Source organism: Ovis canadensis, chromosome 20 (genome assembly GCF_042477335.2).
Source record: "Ovis canadensis isolate MfBH-ARS-UI-01 breed Bighorn chromosome 20, ARS-UI_OviCan_v2, whole genome shotgun sequence".
Classification (NCBI taxonomy): Eukaryota; Metazoa; Chordata; class Mammalia; order Artiodactyla; family Bovidae; genus Ovis; species Ovis canadensis.
In genome coordinates this window covers 25878256-25894580 of record NC_091264.1, presented here as the reverse complement: position 1 = coordinate 25894580, position 16325 = coordinate 25878256, and the positions used below count along the sequence as shown (strand labels likewise).

The 16325-nt window shown below is 49.7% G+C and overlaps 1 protein-coding gene across 4 annotated transcripts in view; it reads left to right on the top strand.

Annotated features, from left to right (window-relative positions):
- Nucleotides 1-16325, top strand: part of CPNE5 (copine 5) — a 101505-nt gene that overhangs the window by 29671 nt on the left and 55509 nt on the right. For all 4 annotated transcript variants that reach the window (XM_069563361.1, XM_069563358.1, XM_069563357.1 and 1 more), the window contains exons 4-5: nucleotides 14693-14796; nucleotides 16218-16257. In XM_069563361.1, the coding sequence (XP_069419462.1) occupies nucleotides 14693-14796; nucleotides 16218-16257 (144 nt within the window). The remainder of the gene's footprint in view (nucleotides 1-14692; nucleotides 14797-16217; nucleotides 16258-16325) is intronic.

The window sequence follows — 16325 nt, the reverse complement described above, 5'->3', positions numbered from 1 at the left end:
CTGCGCTGTGGTGCTCAGGCGTCTCTTGCAGTGGCTTCTCTTGCTGCAGAGTGCCTGCTCTAGGGGTCTGGGCTTCAGTAGTGTGGCAAATGGGCTTAGTTGCTCCGTGGCTTGTGGGATCTTCCCAAACCAGTGATCGAACCCGTGTCCCCTGCATTCTTATCCACTGTTCAGTTCAGTCGCTCAGTCGTGTCCGACTCTTATCCACTGTACCACCAGGGAAGTCCCGTGCTCAACACTTAAAGGATGATGATGATGACGATGATGAAGCATCGTCAGGCAAAGCTGCGAGGGCTCTGTCCCCGGTCCTGCTGATCCTCAACAGGAGGACGACTGACATTCCTACTGCCTCATGCAGTCCCCACATCACCGCAGCCCGTTATCCCCCACGGCCCTCACCACATCCCTGATGAGGAAGCCGAGACATGGAGGGGGGGGCCCTGCTTCGCCCAGAGACTGCTAGAAATTGGCAGAGCCGGGACGTGCTGTGGTCTTCTGAGTCCGAGGCTCTGCTTCTCTCATCTGCCCAGGCCACCGACTTTCAAAATAGGCTTTTCTAGCTCTCGGCTTTGAGGTCCAGGGCCGACTGTGAAATTTGTCAGTGGCTCCTGCCGCCCCTTCCCCCATTCAGCCAGAGGTGTTTGTTAGTTCTGTGTCACACAGTAGACAGAAGCCTACGCTTCCATTTAGAGAAAGGCGTCAGCCTTTCTAGTAAACCCCGAGGATCTAGGCCAGGTCCCTTGATAGCTGAGAAATCTATTTACTCTTTGGCGTTAGCGTCCAGGCACACTTTACAGCGCTGCGGCTGAACTGCTGAAAGCGTGGGCTCTGAAGTCAAGGTAACTGGGTCCAAATCGAGGCCACCACCTTCCCAGTGGGGGCTCTTGAACAAGTGCTTAGGCTCACAAGCCTGCTGTGGGGATTAAAGGAATTGATTCACATAAAGTGCCCAGCACATAGGAAATGCTCAATAATTGCTCTTCCTATAAGAAGCCGTAAGTGAGACACGACCGATGGTATCATTTCACTGATGGCTGATCAGGAAGGAACTGCTGGTGCAGTCATCTCAGGTGTCTTGATGTCATTTGATAGGAACCATAGATATTTGGGGGTGTGCTAAGGAACAGGTGCTGTTATAGCAGGCTTTCTCAGGCTCCCCTGCTCCCCTAAAAGTGCTATAGCCAGACCCAAGACCCAGCAGCCTAGGCAGGATCCAGAGGACAAGCCAATGGAGGGTGTTTCACCATCAGCTTGGCAGCCAGGCTTATTGGTGAAAGCGCCGCCAGGAGCTGAGACGGTTTAACAGATTATCTGGAACGATGACTAATTAGGAACTAAGCTTTTTGGCAGGATGTCTTTTATTACAAAGCTTGGTAAAATTTCACAGGCCACTGTCAGTGTCTGGGGCCAGATCGGGAACCTTCTTCGTTCAGGCCTGATCACCAGGAAGGCCGTTGGAGCCCCAGGTCCCCTGTCTCCACCCTTGCCCTTTCTCACTAGAGGCCTTGCCAAATCAGGAAGTGGTCTGGGAGGCCGTAGAAGTCATGGGTGGCTCTGGGTGACTTTAGGTAAGCCTCTTGCTTTCCCTGGGCCTGGTTCTCCTCATTCTCCAAGGCAGAGGTGGCCACAGAGTCTTGGACCCCTCCCATGAGCGAACCTGAGAGAACTTTCCAGGCGCGAGACGGTGGCAGACCTGGCAGGGGACCGGGTGCTGTGTGGGCATCCCTCAGCCCATGCCCTCATTCCTGATGCCCAGACCTCCGGCCATTCTCCCCAGCCCTGGGTGCCCACCCGGTCCCGTGTTTGCAATGCCAAGCAGATCCCCTTGTCCCATTTCTGTTTGAATCAGATGGCTTTCTGGCCTCTAATGTTAATCCTGGTGAACATGATTCATGAGGGTCCAGGGGTTGGGCCCTGCAGTGAACCTTTTAGAATCCCCCATTAAGGAGACATCAGTAATGGATGAGAATTATAGGGGGCCTCCAGCTGGTGAAGGGTGGGCAGCTTGGTGGTGGAGAGCAGTCTGTCAGCTCCCACCTGCCTCTGTCCTGGCCAACAGCCACCGGGGGCCTTGCAGCTGAGGGGACGTCTCCGAAGCTTCATCCAGCTGTAATTTGTAAAAAGGCAAGAACTGTGTGAATTAGGGGTCATTAGGCTGTTCGGGCTTGCAGAGCCACCCACTCATTCCAGGGGCTGGTGGTGAGTGGACACTCCAGGACACAGTGCCTCTGTCACCCCTGGGGGCCCTGGCCCTCTCTTCCGACCTCCTGGAGCTCAGTTTCTTCATCTGTAAAATGGGGATGGTAATAAAGTCATCTCCCCCGGGGATCAGTGGGGGTGTTAAATGAAATCGTGGATGTCTGGAAGTCTTTGGAAGATGAGAAGTCATGATGAGAAGATCTGATGGAAAGAAGAAACCTGAGGTGGGGGGTGGACAGGGGGTGTCCACAGGCTTCCAGGACACGAGGGCACTGCTCAGAGCCGGAGCTCCACCTGGCCTGGGCTCCTGTCACCGCCCTCTTCCTAATCAGCTGTGTGACCTCCATCAGGGCACCCCATTCCCCCTTCCCAGCTGCTCTCTTCTCATTGGTTGAGAGGATTTGGTTCCTTCTGGCCCTAAAATCTTCAGTTCTAAGTCAGCTTGTTGTGTGTGCTGTGTGCTCAGTCCTGTCTGATTCTTTGTGACCCCATAGACTGTAGCCCACCAGGCTCCACTGTCCATGGAATTTTCCAGGCAAGAATACTGGAGTGGTTGCCATTTCCTCCTCCAGGGGACCTGCCCCACCCAGGGATCAAACCTGCGTCTCCTGTCCTGCAGGCAGATTCTTTAACCACTGAGCCATTGGGTCAAGCTGTTAATCAGTGAATATTTACAGAAATCACAGGAAGGACCAGGACTATGGTGTGTGTGTGTGTGTGTGTGTGTGTGTGTGTAGGGATTACCGGTGCGGTGGGAGTTGAGCAGAGGAATAGCTCGGGGGCATTCACCTGCACTACTCAGCCCCACAAGAAGAGTTAACCAGATGGAAGGGACAGTAAGCACTGGAGATGTTCAGAGGTTGTGTGCATACTAAGTCGCTTCAGTCGTGTACAACTCTGTGATTTTATCAACTGTAGCCCACCAGGCTCCTCTGTCCATGGGATTCTCCAGGCAAGGATAGTGGAGTGGGTTGCCATGCTCTCCTCCAGGAGATCCTCCCGACCCAGGGATTGAACCCGCATCTCTTATATCTTCCGCATTGGCAGGCAGGTTCTTTACCTCTGGAGCCACCTGGAAAGCCAGTTCAGTGGTTGAGCTGGGGCAAAGACTGGATAGGACATAGTCCTAGCCTCATTCACAGTATTAACCTCTTATTGGTAAGTGACTGGACCAACCCCTAATTGACTAGGAGCCAGATTGCCTGGGTTTGAATCCTCTTCGTTCCAGACTTTTGCGGTATGACCTTGGGCAAAGTATCTCAATCTCTCTGAACCTTATCTTAGTTTACTTATGTGTAAAATGAAGGTGATGATAGTGCTGCCTCATAGAGTTTTTATGAACATTCATTACAGGCGGATCCTTTACCACCGGGGAAGCCCAGTATTAAGAACATTAGATGAGTTAATATGTGGAGAGCACTGAGCCCCTGGCGCCTGGTAGGGCTTGGCGATAGTTGATGTCAGTTTTGAAACCCACTGGGCAGCAGATGCTCCAGGCAGCCTTTCATACACATTTCCTTCTAGCCTTGCCCAGGAGAAGAAAGGAGGCTCTGTCTTATCGATGGGGAAATGCGTTCTCTGAGGGGTTACCCAGGTGGTCTCACATAGATAATAAGGAACAGAGCCCTGGCCAGTGTGAGGCTCCTGGGCCGCTGGCTTGGCTAGACCCTCTACTCCTCCCTGGCTGCAGCCCCCGGGGCCCTCCATCCACGGTCATCTGCATGGAGCTGCCTGACAAATTGGGAGACATCCCTGAGCTGCTTGCTGTCACCGCCCCAACAGAGAGTTGTGAGGGAGAAGAAAGGGACCAGGTTTTAGAAATCTGAAAGCAACAGAGAGAGCCTCTCCCAGGCTGGCTTAGTTCTGTATCTCCAGTGTCTGAGCTGGGGATGAGCGGGCCAAGGACATCCCTCTCTCCCTCCACAACCACTAGCAGCCTCCTTGTACAAGCTTCCTGCCCTCCCTTTTCTATCAGTGAGCAGAATGGATTTTCTTTTTTTTTTTAATATCTCTTTATTTTTGGCAGTCTCAGGTCTTAGCTGCAGCAGGAAGCTTCACTCTGGTTGTTGGTCCTGCAACTTGTGGGATCTTAGTTCCTGACCAGGAATCAGACCCAAATCTCCTGCATTGGAAGGCAGATTCTTAACCGCAGGACCACCAGGGAAGTCCCCAGACTGAATTTTCTTCTCTAGGCCTGGGTGGCTAAGCACATTTTACACATCCTACTGCCTTTTTCTAATGGAGGCCTGGGGGCATTGCTAGGTGTTGAGGGGAGCCCACGGGAGGGGCCGAGCCTGGATCTTAATGGAGCAGCTGCTTTCTAAGAGCAAAGGGCCAGCACCGCATTTTCCGCTCCGCCTCACCCTGTATGTAGAAGATGTTTGGACAGAAACCACATAAAACTGGGGCCTCCAGGGAACTCAAGCAGAGAGGACCCCTTTAGATGGAGGACCGAGACCGTCTCAGGTGTGGAGGGCTAGTAGGAAAGGTTAGTGGTTAGGGCCAGAGCATCTCAGAGACAGGGCTGAGTTCAGAGACTTGGGGGACATACACTTCCTGGGTGGCTTGGCCACCAGGGTTTGGGATTTATAAAGAACCAGAGCATGGACTCATACATTTACAGAGGATGTTTTATGCCTCGGGCTCTCTTCTAAGTATGTCGTTGTTGTTCAGTCACCCCGTTGTGTCCGACTCTTTGTGACCCCACGGACGGCAGCACGCCAAGGCCTCTCTGTCCCTCATCATCTCCCCAAATTTGCCCAACTTCATGTCCATTGCATCAGTGATGCCATCCAGCCATCTCATCCTCTGATGCCCTCTTCTCCTTCTGAAGTATATTACATACACTAAATCATTTAATAATGCTCTGACAACCCTATGATGTGTGGATAAATGGTCATTTCCATTTTATGGAAGGGGAAATTGAAGCTCAGAGAGGTGAAGGTGTTGCAGGAGGTGGGACCCCTTTCAGGGCCCGAGAGCGGGCTTTTGTCTAACACTCAGAAATGAATTGTTCCAGAAAACACACGTGCTGACAAAGCAAAAGACTTTTTGGGAAGGGGCGCCCAGGTGGAGAACAACAGGTTAAGGGGACCCAGAACTACTCTGCTACAGGTTCACAGTCTTAGGTTTTATGGAAAGTGGAAGTGAATGTCGCTCAGTCGTGTCCAACTCTTTGCAACCCCGTGGACTATACAGTCCGTGGAATTCTCCAGGCCAGATTACTGGAGTGGGTAGCCGTTCCCTTCTCCAGGGGATCTTCCCAAACCCAGGGATTGAACCCAGGTCTCCCACATTGCAGGCGGATTCTTTACCAGCTGAGCCACTAGGGAACCCCAGGCTTTATGGCGATGGGATTAATTTCTGGGTTCTCTGACCAATCATCTTGCTTGGCCCTTATTTGGTCTGACTCAGGGTCCCTCCTGGTGACGTGTGCATCTCTCAGCCAATATTCTGGGAGGATTCCAGCACAGAGGATTCTGGGAGGTTGGTAGGACATATTATAGGCTGGCGTCTCCTCACTCTTTTTGGCTCCTCCCGAATCCTCCCAATTAGTTTTTCAGCTGCAGCACCATGTTCCTTATCGGGACCTCCTGTTGTGAGGCAGCTCATGCAAGTGGTTATCACTGTGGCTGACCAATGTGATCAATTTCAGTCAGCAGTTCCCTAACAAAGGAATCTGACCAAGTCACACAGTCAGTGAGTAGCTGAGCCAGGATTTGAACTTAGGAAGTCTGGCCTCAGACTGCTCTAATAACTACTTTATTGCCTTCTATGGGAAACCCTAAGATCTGTCTTCAAAGCTTGAATCAGTGGTTTATAAAGCTTTCTGAAGATATGCTTCCCTTTGAGAAACTGATGGAAACCATGGCTTCTCTCCCCAGAAAATGAGGACATGTACAGACATTTGCATTCAATTTCAGGGCATCACAGCCCCTCAGAGCTGGTTCTAATCTGGCGGTTGCCTTTCCCTGCTGGGCTCTCGGGCACCTGTGTGGATGGGGCCAGGATGTCTACTTTCTACAAAGTAAAGGCTGTGATGGGAGCCTTGGTCCCCGAGAGTCCCCACAGAGTCTCACAGGTGGGATGGCTGTGCTGGGACCCTGCATCCCAGAGGGCTGTCTCGGACCTTGGGCATCTAGGCTGCACGGCAGGAGTCACAGACTTTACTCGTGCCGTAAATGTTACAGTGTCTGAGAAGAATGGGGTGGAGGTGGGGACTGTTCTTGGTTTATGGTCCGTTACAGTTGGAAATTGTATGAGTGTGTGAATGTGTCTGAGAGAGAGAAAATATATCAGCCAGGGGCCCAGCAGGAAGGAGAATTCTAGTCAACTGGTTTCGCAGAAGAGATTTAATGGATTTCTTTCAAAGGTGTGGGTGAGGTTGAGGATACCCACAAGGGACGGTGCCACACTCTGGGCCTGGCAAAGACAGGGAGTGGTTCCCACCCAGGCTTGAAGGGGCATTGGGAGGAGACAGTGTTACTGTGTGAGAGTGGGAGGTGAGTGAGGTCAGTGGGGAAGCAGCCCCTCCCAGAACCATGGTGCTGAGACTAGGTGGGAGCTGGAAGTAATAGCCCAACCTCTCCTCCCATCTGCCAGTGCCTCCCGCTGTGTGTGTGTCTGACTCTTTGTGACCCCATGGACGGTAGCCTCCCCCAGGCTCTGTCCATGGGATTTTCCCAGCAGGAATACTGCAGTGGGTTGCCATTGCCTACACCAGGGGATCTTCCCAACCCAGGGATCAAACCTGAGTCTCTGGTATCTCCTGCGTTGGTGGGCGGATTCTTTACCACTGAGCCACCTGCTGGCCAAACCCTACTGGAACCCACAGGGCAAGGGAACCGGGTGATGGAGTTTGGTGGGAAACAGTCTCCAGGAGTGTAGGGCAGGACCGAGAAGGAGCTGGGCAGGCCGGGACGGTAGCACTTCTCTCTCTAGCAAGAGAACAAGCCTCCAAAGCAGGCTAGGCCTAATCGCCAGCCCAGTGCCGCCTGCAGGTTGGGACACCCCTATCTTGAGGCAGGCCTGCCCCCTCCCGGCCTTGTAGCTGGATGTGGGAAGAGAAGGCCTTGCTTGACTGTCCTAGGTTCTTCATCTGCACTGGCCCCTGTCCCAGGACAGTGTGGCGGTGCAGCCCCCCACCCGCCCCCATAAATCTCCACTTCTCTGTGTAGCGCAACCCCCGAGAGCCACTTAATTTAGTCCTCAGAGAAGTTCCAAGTCTGCCTCCCCACTTTGAGGGTCTCACTGGAACTTATGTAATTAATTCTGCTTAATTGATATTCTTGGGGCTTAGTCATAGGGGTTTTAGGACCCCTTGGGAGCATCTTTTGTGACAGGTCAAGAGCTTTTCCCACTGGGTTTGGTTGCCAGGGACAAGAAGTAAGCTTTTCAGAAGGTAAACACCCTGAATTTCCAGGCTTTTTTCTCATTTGTGCCTTCTCTTTCTTCCCTCTGGGAGGCTGTCCCTGTCAGTGGGGTCAAAGTCCCCTCACCACCCAATCATTCAGCCCCTTCCCCAGTTTCACACCCCAGCCTGCTCAGTCCTGCACTTGCCATCTACCCAACAATTCTCTAGGGTTCTCTGCATTAGAATCACTTGGTGAAACAAAGAAGATTTCTGGCTTCCCTGCAGCTTCGTTAATCAGAGAGTTCCTGTGGCCCCCAGTGTTTGGTGGTCTGTTCCCCAGACTATAAGCAGTGTCAGGGCCCCCTCCCATCCTTAGAGACCAAGTATGGACAAAGGGCTTCAGAATGGGCTTCAGAGGCCCAGATCCTTCCTGGGAGCTAGAAGAAGGATGTTCTGGGAGCTGGCTGACTTGGCTCCGGATTCTGGGTGGTGAGGGGTTAACCTACTCCCCCTCCCCCTCCCCCCCCCATCCCGCCCCCCAGCAGAGCCAGATCTCAGCCTCTGCGTGCTTTCTTCCCACTGCTAGTTCCCTAGTACCTCATCTCTCCAAGTCCCTTAGGCTTGAAAGTGCTCTAATTCTATGTAGGATGAAATACAGCCAAATTGATTAAAAAAAAAAAAACAATCAGTTTATCTGTGTTCTGACCATCATGAATAGGAGTGTAAATTGGGTCTAACAGGGACCCGGTGGCTCCTTGGATTTTTTAAATCCAAGTTTTCACGTTTTTTTTCTTTGTTAGTAACCCAAGTAATGAAGGCTATAAAACAATCTTTAGTAAGTCCCTGGGTTGAAGATTCCATACACAGTAGTTTGTGATATGCATATGTTAATTACTCCGGGTCCTGGTAATTCATCACCGCCCAGCCAGACTCACTTACCCCCTTTCCTGTTCCAGGAGATACTGGGTGCCCTTGGAGTCCCCCTCCCTGTCCTGTTTCCAGGGGAACTCCATTTTCTTCTCTGGCAGAGATCAATCTCTAGGGAATTCCCCTCTATTGAAGCCTCGAGTGCCGTTTTAAAAGCAGCGCTGTCATCTTCCCTAATGGGTGTTTTCCTTGGAGTCTCTGCCAGGAGTGGAAGGAGGAGGCAGGCTGCACAAAGGCATACTTGCTCTTTCTGGGCTGGGATTTTTATATAAAATTCTGCCGGAGGGATTTTTTTTTTTTTAACGTGTTTGAGAGAGGAAGGCAGTGAGTGTATTGAGGAGGAGGTAGATCCCTTTCTTAAAAGAGGATTCTCTGGAACCTGGGTGTTTTCCTGGAATAGTCCAATTCTAGAAAGCTATTAGGAGAAATTTTGTTTGCATCTGAAGACAAGAGGTATTAAAAATTAGCAAAGACAGGAGAGGAAAATTCGGGAACTCTTTTGGAACCAGGGTTATACGTTATAAGATTGTTATGGAATTTGGTGGGTGGGGCAGGAACCCAGTCTTAATTCAACTCAACGTCCTTCCCAGGGACTTGCACACAGGGAGGTTTCTATAAATGCTTGTGAAGTAAACCTCATATTTACTTGGCTTTCATAATGCTTGAGGACTCTTGGCAGTTAGATGAAGGAAAAAACATAAGGAGCTTTGGAATTAAACATACTTAGGTTTAGATCCAGCTCTGCCTAGCTCTGTGACCTTGGGCAAGTTACTTACCTCTTGATTTTCAGTTTGCTCACTTGCAAAATCCCTGGAGAAGGAAATGGCAACCCACTCCAGTGTTCTTGCCTGGAGAATCCCATGGACAGAGGAGACGGGTGGGCTACAGTCCATGGGGTCACAAAGAGTTGGACAGGACTGAATGACTGACCACACACTTGCAAAATGGGTAACAACTCATGGAGTTTTTGTGAGAATCGAATGAAATGAGTTCAGTCACTCAGTTGTGTCCGACTCTGAGACCACATGCGCTGCAGCACGCCAGGCTTCCCTGCCTTTCACCATCTCCAGGAGTTTGCTCAAACTCATGTCCATCGAGTCAGTGATGCCATCCAACCGTCTCATCCTCTGACATCCCCTTCTCCTGCCTTCAGTCTTTCCCAGCATCAGGGTCTTTTCCAACAAGTCAGTTGTTCACATCAGGTGCCCAAACTTTTGGAGTTTCAGCTTCAGCATCAGTGCTTCCAACGAATATTCAGAACTGATTTCCTTTAGGATGGACTGGTTGGATCTCCTTGCAGTCCAAGGGACTCTCAAGAATCTTCTCCAACACCACAGTTCAAAAGCATCAATTCTTCGGTGCTTAGCTTTCTTTATAGTCCAACTCTCACATCCATACATGACTCCTGGAAAAACCATAGCTTTGACTAGAAGGACCTTTGTTGACTAGAAGGACCTCTGCTTTTGAATATGCTATGTAGGTTGGTCATAGCTTTTCTTCCAAGGAGCAAGCGTCTTAATTTCATGGCTGCAGTCACCATCTGCAGAGATTTTGGAACCCGAAAAATAAAGTCTCTCAATGTTTCCATTGTTTCCTCATCTATTAGCCATGAAGTGATGGGACTGGATGCCATGATCTTAGTTTTCTGAATGTTGAGTTTTAAGCCAGCCTTTTCACTCTCCTCTTTCACTTTCATCAAGAGGCTTATTAGTTCTTCACTTCCTTCCGTAAGGGTGGTGTCATCTGCATGTCTGAGGTTATTGATATTTCTCCCTGCAATCTTGATTCAACTTGTGCTTCATCCAGCCCAGCATTTCACATGATGTACTCTGCCTAGAAGTTAAATAACCAGGATGACAATATAAAGCCTTGACGTACTTCTTTCCTGATTTGGATCCAGTCTGTTGTTCCATGTCCGGTTCTAACTGTTGCTTCTTGACCTGCATACAGATTTCTCAGGAGGCAGGTAAAGTAGTCTGGTATTCCTATCTTTTGAAGAATTTTCCGCAGTTTGTTTTGATTCACACAGTCAAAGGCTTTGGAGTAGTCAATAAAGCAGAAGTAGATGTTTTTCTGGAACTCTTGCATTTTTGATGATCCAGCGGATGTTGGCAATTTGATCTCTGGTTCCTCTTTCTTTTCTAAATCCAGCTTGAACATCTGGAAGTTCACTGTTCATGTACTGTTGCAGCCTGGCTTGGAGAATTTTGAGCATTACTTTGCTAGAATGTGAGATGAATGCAATTGTGAGGTAATTTGAACATTCTTTGGCATTGCCTTTCTTTAGGATTGGAATGAAAACTGACCTTTTCCAGTCCTGTGGCCACTGCTGAGTTTTCCAAATTTGCTGGCATATTGAGTGCAGCACTTTCACAGCATCATCTTTTAGGATTTGCAATAACTCAACTATAAAGATCCACTTAATCTACTGACTGTTCAGTAAGGGGCTCAATAAGTGTTAATTTTCTTCCTTCACCCTGCATGCATGCTAAGTTGCTTCAATCCTGTCCTATGGACTGTAGCCCTCCAGGCTCCTCTGTCCATGGGATTCTCCAGACAAGAGTACTGGAGTGGGTTTCCGTGCCCTCCTCCAGAGGATCTTCCCCACCCAGGGACTGAAACCATCTCTTACGTCTCCTGCGTTGTCAGGCAGGTACTTTACCACCAGTGCCACCTGGGAAGACCCTGTTTCCTACTGAGAATCTGTGATTCTTAACACCATCTGCACCTTAAAATTATGTAGGGAACTTTTGAAAAATACAGTTGTTCAGACCCCACCCTTTGAGATTTGGATTTAATTGGCCTGTGGTAGGGCTTGAGTATGGGTTCTTTTGTTTGTTTTTTTTGACCCTGCCTCAAGCTTTGTGGGATTTTTAGTTCCCCTGCCAGGGATCAAACCCTCACCCTTGGCAGTGAAAGCACAGAGTCCTAACCACTGGACCACCAGGGAATTCCGAGCATGGGTTATTTTGAAAAATCTCTTGTTAAAGGATACATTTTTTAAAGATAAAATAATGATTCCCCCAGAAATATAAATTGAACACATAGCAAAATTTTATTCAACTTATTCATTAATGAGGGAACCAGTAAGATGTTATAACTGGTTCAAATCCAACAACGCGAACACATACACAATCACGAATGCTGAGATGAATTTACAAATAGATGCAAATCCACTGGGTAATAATCAAATAATCAATTGCATTCCACTGAGGGAAATTCATTTGCATTTCTGTGGATAAGAATCATTTGCATGACGTTATGCCTTCTGTAATTTACAGAGTTGTAAAAAAGCTCAGAGGTAATGAAGGATACAGACCTCTATGAAATCAGATGCCTGGACTGGTATGTGAAACAGGACTCCCAGTGATCTGCTTTTTGGTACATTTCAATGACTTCCAGGCTTCCCCAGCCAGAGGAGCGCACTCTGCCTTAGACTTTTGCATGTAATTCTGTGATGACTGTTCTCACACTGTCTTGTAGTTATTATCTGTGTCTGAGCTGTCTCACCTATGACAGAGGAGTCCTGAAATATAGGATTCATATTCTATTTATCTTTGTAGCCCAGGACCCACCACACTGCCGGGCCTACTTTATAAGTACTTGAAAACTGTTGAATTCATAATTGAATTGAATTGGATAACTCAAAGAAACAAGCAGAACAAGCAGTGTTTTTATTTGTTTATTTTTGGCTGCTCTGGGTCTTCGTCCCTGTGCTCAGGCTTTCTCTAACGGCAGCGAGCGGGCTTCTCATTATGATGTCTTCTCTTGTGGCGCGTCGGCTCTAGAATATAGGCTCAGAAGCCGGGGCGCACAGGTTTAGTTGCCGCACCCGGACCAAGAATCGAACCCACGTCCCCTGCATTGGCAGATAGATTCTTTTTAATTTTATTTGAAACCTTTATTAAACTCTTTATTGGGTTATAACTGCTTAACAATGCTGTGATAGTTTCAGGTGAATCACGAAGCACCTCAGCCATACGTATACATGTATCCATTCTCCCCCAAACTCCCCTCCCATTCAGGTTGGGTAGGCTGATTTTCAACCACTGGGCCACCAGGGTAGTCCCAGAACACAGTAGTGTTATTTTCCATCTTCTGATGAGGAAGCTGAGGCCTTGAAAGTCTCTGATCTTGCAACATAATCAGCTTGTGATAAAGTTGGAACTCAAACCTTCTCATCCATTTCCTCCTTGGATCTTACTTCATTCAACAATGAGTAGCTTACTCTGCACCAGTCACTGGGAGCAGTGGCTTCGGCTGTTCTTGCTCCCGGAACCTTACATGTAGGGCAACATGCTTATAGAACGTGAGCCAGAATGCCTGAAGTCAGCAATTATTAGCCTTGCGACTCTAAACAAATTACTTGGCTTTTCGGTGCTTTCATTTTCTCAGCCATAAAATAGGGAAGCCTACCATAAAAGGATTAATTAAGGGAATACGATGCAAAGTGTTTACAGCAGCTGCTGCTGCTATAATCATCTGTGAAAGATGAGGAAAACTTGGATCCTCCCATTGCTTGAGAAGCTCTATCTATTGGGATGAAAAGAGTAGATCATGGTTAGGGCATGTGGTGAGTGCAGTCATAGGGATATGAGGTGAACTATGGGAGCTGTAGAGCTGGACTTCTGGGGAGCTGAGTCCTTAAGCATTAGCATGGGAAACCACATGGGGTTTCTCACGTGGCTCAGTGGTAAAGAATCCGCTTGCCGATGCAGGAGACAAAGGAGACTCGTGTTCAATCTCTGGGTCAGGAAGGTCCCTTGGAGGAGGAAATGGCAACCCACTGCAGTGTTCTTGCCTGGAAAATTCCATGGACAGAGAAGCCTGGTGGGCTACAGTCCATGGGATCGCAAAGAGTCGGACACAACTGAAAGACTAACACACTTTAGCCACGTAAACAACAGGGTCATGAATCTGGGTTCAGCTTTGTGGAATCCTTTGCCTCACGGTCTCTCACAAGGCTTCCATCGAAGTGTTGGCCAGGAACCCCGTCCTTTCAAGGCTGGGCTGGGGCAGGATCCCACTTCTAAGTTCATTCAGTGGTTTTCGGTAGGATTCAGATTCTCAGGGGTGGGTTGGCTGACAGCCACCGTGGTTCCTTGCCACATGGGCCTCACCATAGGTCAGTTCACACCATGGCATCTGGCCGCATCACAGTGAGCAGGAGAGAGGGGAGGTGCCCAAGACAAAGCCACAGTCTTTTTTGGCTGTGCTGTGTCTTTGTTGTGGTCCTTGTGGTGTGGGAGCTCCTCTGGTTGTGGATCACAGGCTTAGTTTCCCCCCGGCGTGTGGGATCTTCGTCCCCCTACTAGGGATCAAACCTGTGTCCCCTGCATTGGAAGGCAGACTCCTAACCACTGGACCATCAGGGAAGCCCTGCCATAGTCATTTATAACATAACCTCGGAAGTGACTTGGGCTCCAGTCCAATCTTCATTAGACGCGAACCATTAACTCCAGTCCACGTTCAAGGGGAGAGGATTACACAAGGGCATGAACACCAGGAGAAGGGGTCTTCAGAGATCCCACAGCCCCTGTCTCTGCCTTGCGTTTACCATCAGGGCATCAAATCAGTATGCCTAAATCGAAATCAGTCCGAGAAGGAAGGTAATCATAGAGGTAGCACAAGCTCAGTGTGCTCACAGAGGCGTCTGGTTGGAGGAATCAGGACGGTTTCCTGGAGGAGGCAGCATTAACAATGGACCTTGAAAGAGTGGAGGACACGCCATTGGCCGATAAGGGGAGGCCTGGTAAAGGACACAGCATAGGCAAAGGCAGGGAGGTGGGCAAGTGAAGGGTCTGCTCAGATGTCCCGATATCAAAACCATCTCACTTGGGAATTCCCTGGCCATCCAGTGGTTAGGACTCTGTGATTTCATTACTAAAGATCCCAGTTTGATCCCTGATTGGGGAACTAAGATCCCACAAGCCCCAAAAAATCCCCACAAAAAAACACAAAAAAACACTATCTCACTTGAGCGGAACCTATTTAAAAAAAGGGAGAGTAAAGGGATGACAGTGGAGATTAGAGCTGAAGGTAGACAGCTTCCACTGTTAGATGAGGGAGCTCTCTCCTTGACTAGGGGATGAGGGTGGGGGCCAGGGGCTGGAAGAGGCACGGTTTCTATTACTACCGGGTTCAGGACTGAGGGGCTCTGAGTCCAGTCCCTCCATCCTGACTGCGAGACCCACGCCCCTTCTCCTCTTGCAGTTTGGACGCACCGAAGTCATCGACAACACACTCAATCCCGACTTTGTGCGCAAGTTCATCGTGGATTACTTCTTCGAGGAGAAGCAGAACCTCCGTTTTGACCTGTAAGTGGAAGATGGTGCTGAGGTTGGAGCTGGGGTGGGAACCACGGTTGGGAGGTGGGGCTCCAGGACCTGTTGTTGGGGTGGTGGTTTCCTCACTCGGGAAGGCAGGAGATCTGTCATGTCAGAGGAAGCCCGGGGTTGACCTGGGAGAAAAGGGACTATTAGCTGAAGTCCAGCCCCACCCACATCAGGAGATGGAAGAGAGGTGGGGAGAGGGAACAAAGGCACCCCCCCCATTTGTTTAGTGTGGAAGGGCCACACTAGGCAAGCTACCTGATTCTGGGGCGGGTGGTTGAGGGAGATCTTGGGGGCAACTCCAGCTCTGCCTCCAGGGAGCCCAAGTCCCCAGCGAACTCTTCCTCTGTCAAAGCTGGTTCTGGAGGCAGGTCCCCTCCAGTTTCCCCTCCTGCAGAGGTTACCCAGCTGATCAGACTCAAAGCATCTATGTGTTCATCACATGGATGCAGAGTGCCCCTCTCCTGAGGTTAAAGGTGACAGTGGGGTTTTAGTCTGGTGAGTAGGTGGAGGAGTGTTTTATTGTTTTGTTAGGGGTATAGGGTGGTTAGAAAGCACTGTGCCCCAGAGAATTGTGGATGGAATGGCGAAAAGGGGTTGGCAAAGAGGGAGCAAAGGAAGAAAATGCAGGAAAAGGAGACGAACACAGAGGGAGGAATAGGAGGACTCGAGGCCCAGGGCAGCAGGGCAGCCGATTGCCGGGAAGTCAGCTTCCCAGGTGGCACTAGTGGTAAGGAACCTGCCTGCTGATGCAGGAGACACAGGAGACACAGGTTCAGTCCCTGGATCGGGAGGATCCTCTGGAAGAGGGCACGGCGCCCCATTCTAGTATTCTTGCCCAGAGAATCCCATGGACAGAGGAGCCTGGCAGGCTACAGTCCGTGGAGTTGCAAAGAGTCGGACACGACTGAGTGACTAACACATACACAGCTTATATATGGGCTTCCCTGGGGACTCGGTGGTAGGGAACCCACCTGCCCATGCAGGAGATGTGGGTTTGATCCCTGGGTTGGGAAGATCCCCTGGAGAGGGAAATGCCAACCCACTCCAGTATTCTTGCCTGGGAGATCCCATGGACGGAGGAACCTGGAGGACTGCAGTTCATGGGGTCACAAAGAGTTGGACATGACTTATTGGCTAAACAACAACAACATAACTTATATATAGTAAAGTGCTCAAATCTTAAGAACCCTACCCCATGATGCTTGTTGATATCCATTTATCTCCCAGATCAAAAGACACACTAGAAGGCTTCCATGAGTGTCTCCCTGCTATTACTCCCAGAAATGTCCACTGTGTTAGTGCCTGGTTTGGGGAGAGCATGGGTTCTGGCTCAGCTCAAGAAGCCAGACAGTTCAGGGCAGGCTGCCCCAGCTGCCTTCACCATCTCTCTGTGTTCCCTGCAGGTATGATGTTGACTCCAAGAGTCCTGATTTATCCAAACATGTGAGTTCTGCCAGCACCTGCCCAGCAATTCTGAAAGTCTCCTAAATGCCAAACTCTGAGTTGGCCTT